This window comes from Silene latifolia, chromosome 1 (assembly GCF_048544455.1).
Source record: "Silene latifolia isolate original U9 population chromosome 1, ASM4854445v1, whole genome shotgun sequence".
Classification (NCBI taxonomy): Eukaryota; Viridiplantae; Streptophyta; class Magnoliopsida; order Caryophyllales; family Caryophyllaceae; genus Silene; species Silene latifolia.
Window position 1 is genome coordinate 183,960,647 of NC_133526.1, and position 11,198 is coordinate 183,971,844.

The 11,198-nt window shown below is 39.2% G+C and overlaps 1 protein-coding gene across 1 annotated transcript; it reads right to left on the minus strand.

Annotated features, from left to right (window-relative positions):
* Positions 1–286: 286 nt before the first annotated feature.
* Positions 287–10,392, minus strand: LOC141588653 (protein FAR1-RELATED SEQUENCE 9-like). Its single transcript, XM_074410086.1, has 4 exons — positions 10,242–10,392; positions 10,001–10,153; positions 774–1,573; positions 287–322 (listed from the first exon to the last, which is right to left on the minus strand). The coding sequence occupies exons 1-4, from the start codon at positions 10,390–10,392 to the stop codon at positions 287–289; spliced, it is 1,140 nt and encodes a 379-aa protein (XP_074266187.1).
* Positions 10,393–11,198: the final 806 nt, after the last annotated feature.

Here is an 11,198-nt window from a genome sequence, read left to right on the forward strand (position 1 = left end):
GTAAAGTACTTCTGACGTAGTGATACTGTTTAGAGTAAGATGTGAAATTTTTAAATATAAGGTGTGATATTGTTTCTCAATATCACAAAAAATACAAAAATAAGACAACTGAGATGAATAAAATGATCCAATATTATACCCGAGTATATTCTATATAAAATAACGTATAATATATACTCTAATAATGAAGTTTGTGGTGTATATTAATATACTAGTAATAAAGTATGTCGTCTATTTACTGCTGCTATAATTAATGAGCGCCATCAACAATAAATCCTTCGACCGATCAACCATCGTCAGCATCATCCTCATTTGTACTCCCCTGAAAAATACAAAAATAAGGTGAAACAGTGATATTGTTTTATATGAGGAGTGATATTATTTCTAATAACGTATGATATTGTTTCTGTCTCGTAACCATTACAAACCATATCATATTCTATTATCCTCAAATAGTGATACTGTTTAGTATAAGGTGTAATATTATTTCTAATAACGTGTGGTATTGTTTCTAAAACTCCCCAGGAAAATATTAAAAAAAGTTGAAACAGTGATATTGTTTTATATAAGGAGTGATATTATTTCTAATAACATATGATATTGTTTCTGTCTCGTAACCATTACAAACAATATCACATTCTGTTATCCTCAAATAGTGATACTGTTTAGTATAAGGTGTGATAATATAAAAAATAATGTGTGATATTGTTTCTGACTCGTGACCATAGACCATATATAAAGTTTCATACACAGACTTGTCATGGTGAGCATACCTTATTGTCGGCATCAGGTACAAAAGCATTAGGACAGTTACGCTTATCACGGTGAGCCATTTGTTTGCAATTACGGCAAAGACTTTTAGGCTTCTCCACTTTAGCTATGCATTGTTGCTTTTTGGAGATCATTTTCTTCCCACTACCCTTGTTCTTTGCCTGACGAGGTGGTAGAATCCTCACCTCAGTTGAGGAACTGCATCCAAGAAGCATCTCCAACTCCTGCTCTTCGGTCATTAACTCTGATTGCGGATTGAGTTTCACCCTAAATTGCTTCAATGTGTCAACAAGATCAGTGATCTCATTGGTAGGCACATTCTTGAGCACACTGATAGTCGCGTAGAACTCTGACCATAACTTGCACATCTCCAGCTTTTTTAAGTCAGTGGCATTAAAGTCATCCATTAACTCACCATGTAGACCATAAAGAGAGATCTTGTGTGCATTCTTGGTCCACCGTATACGGATATAATTATCAGGCAAAGTGTGTACTTGTTTCCCAGAGTAAACCCAGATAATGTGTCTACAAATAATACCCTTTCTGTTGAATAACTTGCAAGAACATTCAGCATCATTGGTTGTAGAATTGTAGACGACTTGACAGGTCTTCTGCGTTCTAGCAGTGGTTATACCAATTACCTCTATACCGTTGGCAGGTGGTGTGAAGCACCCAACACTAAGAGAACAAATAGAAGCAGTAGCTTCTAGTTGAAAATCTGCGAAAGCAGAATGTGTATAAACCTTGGAAGCATGAGCTCCCAACTTAAGAGAAGTTGATAATTGTGGAAAAGTACTGATGCCTGTCGTTGTGTGCACCAAAGATAAATTTATAATCCAAACTACTACTATAGCTAGTGGCAGTCAGGGTCGAACCACAGAGAGGCGATGCAATTAATAGTTGTCTTATTTAAGTCTAGGGTAACAAATGTGGGGGTGATTTGATTTGTTCTATAACTAAATGCAATAAATGGAAAGTAAACTAGGCTAAAAGATGAAATCGAGTATTAAAAGGGTGCTAAGATGGTCGGTTCACTATAGTTTCGACGGCAGTATACTAGGTAGGTCTAAAACAATCACGTGAGACGGGAAAATAAGAAGTCTTCTCGGTCCATTCTTAACGGGTAGCATCTTTCGATCTCGCTACGGGTCCGTAATATCACTAATGCTAACTTTCCTCCTGAAAAGTGACTTTAAAAGCCTAAATTAACTTATCTCTCGATCTTATTAATTTAGTCGTCTTAATTAGGTAGTCTATTTCCCTTCCCTATCTCTCGATCTTATTGGGCCGGTAAATTCCTAAACATTCAACTAGTCGCGTGCACTCGATTCGTCAAATATAGCAATTAAATTAATTAAAACGAAGGTAATCTCACGGGAGTCGGTCGATCGACCAAGTAGGCCGGTCGGTCGACCATGGCGCGATTTCAGGTCACTATTCTACTGCCGCCTACTTCTACAGATTCCCTACATCCTAGCACAGGGTATTTAGCTACTCATGTTTGCGATAAAAACAACAACAAGATTAACGAATAAAGATACTGAATTCATGGTTAAATTAATTAAATGTACAATTAACATAAAATGATAATCGGCTTTGGGAATTCTACCTAGCAATTCTATGCTACGAATGAAAGCAATAAAATTGAATATTAGAACAGGAGAATACCGTATAAAGGAATTGCATAGGAAAGATCAAAACCGAATGCGAAAAGAAACTTTATTAATGAAAGAACAACTAGACTAATGACTATCGAATTGTATCTTAAGAACTTAATAATAAAACTAGATGAAAGCTTGATGATTATTCTGAAAACTAAGGTTACGTTATATAGAAATATTACGCAACTCTTATTCCTAAACCTAATTACAATGGGCTTTGGAAATCTCGTTCTATTAATTCACGTCAGAATTAACGGCCTGGTCGATCGACCACTGTGACCGGTCGATCGACTGGAATACGCTGAACAGTAGCTTCTGTAACTCGTGCTCTGGTCGATCGACCACTATAGCTGGTAGTCCGCTTCTAATTCTTCATAAAGTTGTCTTTCAGGCCTCGAAATGCGCACCAAGTTCGTTTCTTGAGTAAATATTTCATGTCAAATGCAACGCAAGGTACTCGGGGACGGATTTAGCTTGATTTCCGCTGGATTCTTCACATTTCTGCAATAATGTACAAAAACACGAAAGTAGACGGAAATAGGGAAAATAGTAGCATAAACTACATAAATGAGCTCTGAAATGCGTGTGAAAAAGGGTGTAAAACATCATATTTAGGACACGCATCAAACTTCCCCAAACCAAACCCTTGCTTGTCCCCAAGCAAGAACAAGACTCGATCCTAAAACCTAGTGGAACGAGTTCAATCTCAGAGCGAAATGCAACATGTAAAGCCTGTACCAATTTAATGCAACATCTAACAGTCAATTAGCAATGTGAATCGTGCAAACGAGTTATGTAGTCATTAAAAACTGATGAACCGTTAACTATATAGACTTATCATTATAGACTCTCACGGGTCGCTCATATCACACATAAGCACAGGTGAATATATGTAATATAGAAAGAAGTAAATGTAATGACGCTCACCTAACTACGACCTATAAGAACATGCCTGCAATATAATATGAAAATAATCTCTACAACCGTACATATGCATTCCAACCAAACAGATGACCATGACACGTGCCGAAGTAAATATGTATATGTGAGGTATGGACAGGAAGGGCTAAGATAAATTTGGATAAAAACAGAGTTAAAAGCCAAGCTAGTAACTAAGGGAACCAAATTATAATAACATCCAAACTTCTTGCTCAAGATTAAATCAAAACGGTGCTAACAGTAAGCACAAATCTCACCATCTCCATAATTAATCAACTCCCCATAAGATAAAATTATAACATGGGAGCAAAAATCGCCATTTAATAAAGACTTTGAATTATGCGATTTGATTTCCTTCTCTTCTCGGGCTGCAGTCGATCGACCAATGAGTCCAGTCGACCGACCATAGATCGAACTTATTTTTCTTTTTTTTCTCTTTTTCTTTTTCAATTCTATTTTTTTTTCTTTCTTTCTTTCCTTATCCTTTTTCATCTCCCCAACATCATCTCAAAACGAGCAATATAACCAAAATGCAATGAATACATTCCCACAAAAACCAATACTAGCTCGGATAAGGTAGGCTAAATATAGTAAGTAGCTTATGGGACAAAAAGGCAATTTTGGTTATGTGAGGTTTATGGGTAAAATGAGAAAAGGGGTGACCTCTACCACATGTGTCAACATACCACAAACCGAATGCATACAGGTATTAAGCAGATCAAGTTCATATTTATGTAACATGTCTCATAAGGAGTAACTACTCACAATCCTAGATAAACCGGTCATAGATGACACCAGTTATAAGCTCTAAACCTCAGAAAATGATGTAGTTTGCCAAAAAAATCTAAGTCAAGTCTCAAGATTCAGCAAGACATTCAACGAAAACTCGTAGACTATGCATATATGATTCTACTAATAACATGTCAATTAGCAAGGCTTAGGCATAAAACAGCTGCAAATGCAATGTCATCATTGAAATACTACCGTTCCGACTCAACCTATATGCTAAAATAAACGTGCATTTTTCGAATTATGGAAATTTTATCAATTTTTTGTATATATAAGGGAAATGAAATAAACAACAATGCTTTTGTATATATAAGGGAAATGAAATAAACAACAATGCAAGACAAGAATGTGAATGTGAATGCAAAACAGAATGAATGCAAAGCAAAACCCTTCCCCAAACTAAATCACACAATGTCCCCATTGTGCAAAATCATGTAATGAAATAAAAAGGAAAACGGGAATTTGCGAGAAAATTAATTAAAAATGACATGAAGTTGACTCGGAAACTCACAAGACTTAAGCGCAGCAAAAGGAAACCTCCCCAAACCAGCTTGAGCTAGGAGGTTTCAATAGCCAGCAGTGCTACCAATAAGTACCTAAAAAGAAACAAAAGTACCGCGTGTAATCCGAGAAAACAATGTTGAAGCGCAAAATTATGTATAAAATAAAGGAACGGAAGAAAACAGAAATGAGTCGGAAAGTAAAGTGGAGAAAATACTCCCTCAACTCCGCAAATCGACCAAACACAGCAGGGGAATGATCGAAAACAGGTACATCAGCGCTGGGCGGTCGATCGACCACATCACCCAGTCGATCGACCAAAGTGAACAGGAACAGAAGCTCCTGGAATTTGCAGCTCAGTCGACCGACCATAGGGGGCAGTCGATCGACTGGAAAACCTGCTGTAAGTTCTGATTTTCTTCGAATTAGTTCAATAAATTGAGCCAAAATGGTCGATAAACCTACAAATACACATAATAACGCGCCCAAAATTGCGCAAAACCCAAAGTAACAGTCGAAAGTATTTAAAATCCTAAGCAAACTTAAATAAAGCGAAGTCTCGCGCACACAAAAACAATAAATAGAAAGTTTAACGAAAGCAATAAAGTGAATGTTTTTGAAAAAGTCTTAATCAACTAATAGTTGATCAAGAATGACCACAGGATGGCCCACTTGCTCGGCTTCTGGCTACAAGAGGTAGCCTCTACAGTGCTCATCTTCTCAGCTGCACTCTTCTCAACTCCAACATCCGCAGAACTCAACGGATCAACATCTCTAACATCTTCCCAATCAATGACCTCGTCTGGCTCATCAGAATCCAAATCGGACTACGTCACTTTGACTGGCTCCTCATCAGGCTTCTCATCAGTGCCATAGCTAAGACATCCTAGACCGCCTCTTTGAACGATTGGCTCCCTCACAACTGGAGCAACATGCGGCTCTTCCTTCCCCAAACCATTTCCTGCAATATCCAAAACAGAAGATTTTTCCTCCAATTTGCTCCCAATCTGGGGCAGAGGTGTTATAGCAGAAATAGGAATAGGGGTAGGAATATCAGGAAGCACAAAATAAGATTTCTTTTCAGAAACCGTATTACTAGTGATTGGCCACATAGGATCTTTCTTCTTAGCTGTCTGGGCAAAGACAATGGAATGTTTCCCTACTTTAAAGGTCAATGTCTCTGAGCCAACATCAATAATTGCACCAGCAGTGTGCAAAAATGGTCTACCCAGAATGATAGGTATGTGAGCATCTTCGGGCATATCAAGCACAACGAAGTCAACAGGGAAAAAGAACTTCCCTATTTGCACAGGAATGTCCTCTAAGACTCTCATAGGCTGGACCGCAGAACTATCAGTCATCTGTACTGTCATGTTTGTAACTGCAAACCTAGTCAATTTCAATTTCCTAGCAAGACTTAAAGGCATTACACTAATACTGGCTCCTAGGTCACACAAGGCCTTCTCAATAGAAAAGGTGCCAATATTACATGGGACTGAAAAACTACCTGGGTCTTCTAGCTTATGAGGTGCAGTATGGGTCAAATAAGAACATGACTCCTCAGTTAGTGCGACAGATTGCACAGTTTCAAGTGACTTCTTTTTAGACAAAAGTTGCTTCATAAATTTCATGTAAGCAGGCACTTGATTAACTAATTCAAGAAAAGAAACTTGTACATTTAAGCTACGAATAACATCTTCAAATTTATTAAATGATACCTGTTCCTTTGTCGGCACCAATCTCTCTTGATAAGGGGCTGAAAGAAGCAACTTGGCCCTCTCCTCTAAGTCTCTCATTCCGGCATCGGTGGACTTAGGCTGAAAATTCACTACCTTCTCCTTGTTGTAGCTTGACCCTTCTTCAGACCATCTCAAAAATGAACCATTAATCGTCATCGGGTCGTACTTTGGAACCGGGACTGACCCATCAGCATTTGGGTCTTGCCTTAATATTTTCGGAGTAGTCGTACCCCGAAACAAGTGGTCCCTCAAGTTATTTGGCATTGGAGGACGAAAAGACTCACCATCAGCAGCAGTCGATCGACCATGCATGTCAGTCGATTGACCGACTTCTACAGAACGATGAGTGTGTGTCGCGGATGGTTGATCGACTAGATATGTCGATCGATCGACCGACATACCCGCCGATCGTCTTTTTCTTGCTATTATTAAATTCTGACCTTCTTCTTACTTGGTTCCGCCTCATCTTTTCCAGTAGCTTCCTCGACCATAGCGGGCCCATCAAGGGTAGACCCACTCCTCAAAGTAATGGCATTAAGGGTCTCTTTTTGATCCGTCTGCGACGGTAAATGTCCCGGAGCTCGAGTTGCACTCTTGCTAGCCAATTGAGCAATTTGACTCTCAAACATTTTCATCCCGGCCTCTCTAGCTTGAGACTCTTTCAGCAACAAATTTTTCAACTCGGCAAAATCGGAGCCATGAGACTGCTGCTGCTGTGGGACATACAGAGGCTTTTGATATGGTTGCTGCTGCTTATGAGGGGGCACATAATTTTGCTGCTGTGGAGGTGGAGTCAGAGTTTGGACATTTTGGCTACTCCACCTTAAGTTTGGATGGACATTCGGCTCAAAATAAGTGTTTGCTTGCCTATAATGTTGAAAAGCAGCACAAGACTCATAGGGACTCCTGCAGTTGTCCGCAACATGTCCTTCTCCTCCACATCTCTTGCAGACGAAAGGACCATCTGAAACAGCATTCACATGATAGATCCCTCCTTTTGAAACTCCTCCCAACTCGTACTTATCAAATCTTGTCGTAAGAGCCTCTAATGCAGCTACAGAAGGGGATTCAGCACTTCTCCTTTGATTTCCCCTGGAATTTCCATACTCAGCTTTATGGGTGGCCAAATCATCAATAATTTTCCACCCCTTAGTTTCTCCAACATTCTCCTGGAATCTACCATTAGCTGCCGCATCCAGGATAGCCCTCTGATCGTCATAAAGGCCATTATAGAATTGATTGCACAGACTCCATTTCTCGAACCCATGGAGCGGAATAGTTCGCACCAACATCTTGAAACGGACCCACGCCTCAAGAAAATTCTCATCAGGACCCTGTTTAAAGCTCGTGATCTAAGCTCTAATGGCATTTGTCTTCGAGGTAGAGAAATATTTCTTGTAGAATGCTAGGGCCAGCGATTTCCAATCAGTGACCCCGTTAGCAACTCGATCCAGGTCTCGGTACCACTCCCTTACAGCATCACGAAGAGAGAATATGAACATCGTCTCCTTCACCTGGTCATGGGTCACCCCGGTTGGTGGGGGTATGGAACAGCAGTAGTCAATGAACGTCTCCATATGTTTGGCTGCATCTTCATTTGCAGCTCCCCCAAATTGGTTCCTCTCAACCTAGTTGATATAAGACGGTTTCAGCTCGAATTTTCTATCCGTCCCTGGTAAAGCGAATCCCTTATAGAGATTCTCAGCTGTCGGCTCAGAGTGACTGGCTATGCTAGCTTCTTCAGCCATATCTGGAGATGTGACGGTCTCAGCTGAAGAAGTGGAAATAGGAGATGAAGGTGGATCCTCCTCAAACAGCTCGTTCTCGTAGTAACTAGACAGAGTACTCAGCTCTTCCTCTGTCGGCAATACTCTAGATGATCGTCTCAACTCACGCAAAGTCTTCTCAATCTCAGGATTGAACGGTAATAATTCACCACCCTGTGGCCTGCGCATAAGAGGAACTACAAGTAGAATATGAGAATAGTTTGAGGAACAAATGTCCCTTAAACTGAGAAAAGACTAAAAATAAAACAACTAAAAATTTTAAATAATTGCCTCCCCGGCAACGGCGCCAAAATTTGATGCCTGTCGTTGTGTGCACCAAAGATAAATTTATAATCCAAACTACTACTATAGCTAGTGGCAGTCAGGGTCGAACCACAGAGAGGTGATGCAATTAATAGTTGTCTTATTTAAGTCTAGGGTAACAAATGTGGGGGTTTGATTTGATTTGTTCTATAACTAAAGGCAATAAATGGAAAGTAAACTAAGCTAAAAGATGAAATCGAGTATTAAAAGGATGCTAAGATGGTCGGTTCACTATAGTTTCGACGGCAGTATACTAGGTAGGTCTAAAACAATCACGTGAGACGGGAAAATAAGAAGTCCTCTCGGTCCATTCTTAACGGGTAGCATCTTTCGATCTCGCTACGGGTCCCTAATATCACTAATGCTAACTTTCGTCCTGAAAAGTGACTTTAAAAGCCTAAATTAACTTATCTCTCGATCTTATTAATTTAGTCGTCTTAAATAGGTAGTCTATTTCCCTTCCCTATCTCTCGATCTTATTGGGCCGGCAAATTCCTAAACATTCAACTAGTTGCGTGCACTCGATTCGTCAAATATAGCAATTAAATTAATTAAAACGAAGGTAATCTCATGGGAGCCGGTCGATCGACCAAGTAGGCCGGTCGGTCGACCATGGCGCGATTTCAGGTCACTATTCTACTGCCGCCTACTTCTACAGATTCCCTACATCCTAGCACAGGGTATTTAGCTACTCATGTTTGCGATAAAAACAACAACAAGATTAACGAATAAAGATACTGAATTCATGGTTAAATTAATTAAATGTATAATTAACATAAAACGATAATCGGCTTTGGGAATTCTACCTAGCAATTCTATGCTACGAATGAAAGCAATAAAACTGAATATTAGAATAGGAGAATACCGTATAAAGGAATTGCAGAGGAAAGATCAAAACCGAATGCGAAAAGAAACTTTATTAATGAAAGAACAACTAGACTAATGACTATCGAATTGTATCTTAAGAACTTAATAATAAAACTAGATGAAAGCTTGATGATTATTCTGAAAACTAAGGTTACGTTATATAGAAATATTACGCAACTCTTATTCCTAAACCTAATTACAATGGGCTTTGGAAATCTCGTTCAATTAATTCACGTCAGAATTAACGGCCTGGTCGATCGACCACTGTGACCGGTCGATCGACTGGAATACGCTGAACAGTAGCTTCTGTAACTCGTGCTCTGGTCGATCGACCATAGGCATCAGTCGATCGACCACTATAGCTGGTAGTCCGCTTCTAATTCTTCATAAAGTTGTCTTTCAGGACTTGAAATGCGCACCAAGTTCGTTTCTTGAGTAAATATTTCATGTCAAATGCAATGCAAGGTACTCGGGGATGGATTTAGCTTGATTTCCGCTGGATTCTTCACATTTCTGCAATAATGTACAAAAACACGAAAGTAGACGGAAATAGGGAAAATAGTAGCATAAACTACATAAATGAGCTCTGAAATGCGTGTGAAAAAGGGTGTAAAACATCATATTTAGGACACGCATCAAGTACAATCATCGTCTCTATCAAGTTGCTTTTGAGTATGGCGCTGTACATCAATGACGTTTTGAAACCGCATCCAGAATTCAACAAGTGTACCATGTGCATTTTCAAAACACTTGAAAAAATTATTCTGACTCTCAGATCGTTGAGTTGTTCTTATTTCTTAATAGACAACCCATAGGAACATCAAGAAAAAAAACTGGGATCCATTTTCTCCTTTTTCTAAACATGGTTGACAACCAGGAATTACCTTCAAGATTATGCTCATTAACCAACTGAGACCACTTTTCTTCAAATTTCAAAGGTTCTAACTCAGCATCCCAAACAATAGCATTCAAACGGCTGACAAAATCAGTCTCTTTCGATATTGCAGGCCGAACCTTATGAGTAAGCTTTTGCATGATATACCACATGTAATATCTGCGCCTAGCATGTTTGAAGACAGCACGCAAACCCTACTTTATTCCAGCACATTGATCAGTTATTATACAGTGTGGCTCTCGCTGACCCATAACATCTAGGAACTTTTCAAAGACCTACTTGAACGAATCTTCATCCTCATGAAATAGCAAGACAACAGCAAAAGTAACTGACCTTTTGTGGTGGTCTACCCCAGTAAAAGGAGTAAAAACCATACAATACTTATTCGTACTGTAAGTTGGATCATAAGTGATGTAATCACCAAAAAAAGCATAGTTACTACGAGACTCTGCATCACACCAAAATGCACGAACCAAACATTTCCCAGAATCCACCTCATAAGCAAAGTAAAAACCTTCATTGGTATCACGTTTATCCTCGAAATGGTTAACAAACAGTTGAGCCTCCCGGTCTCCTATGAAACATTTGATATCTCTTCCAAAATTCTTAAAATCAACCAGTTGAGCTCCAACATTCTCATAGCCATCAACATATTCCTTGACATTTCTAAATGCCGTTGTTGGGCCTTGATTAACCCTTGAATGATCAATAATTGTCTTTTTATGGCAAAGATGGAGGTGGCTGTGTTTTTTTTTTTGAAATTGTTGATTTCTAAGTGAACAAATACGGTGATTATGCCACTCACGAAACTGGAAAACAACATACCCATCCCCATTATAGCGAAACTCAATCATAGCAGTACAACCAATCCTATTTAGTTAGTGTTCCTAATATCAAATGGCTTGGGAGTTGCCTGCTCCTCTTCACTATCTAAAACAATAGCCTT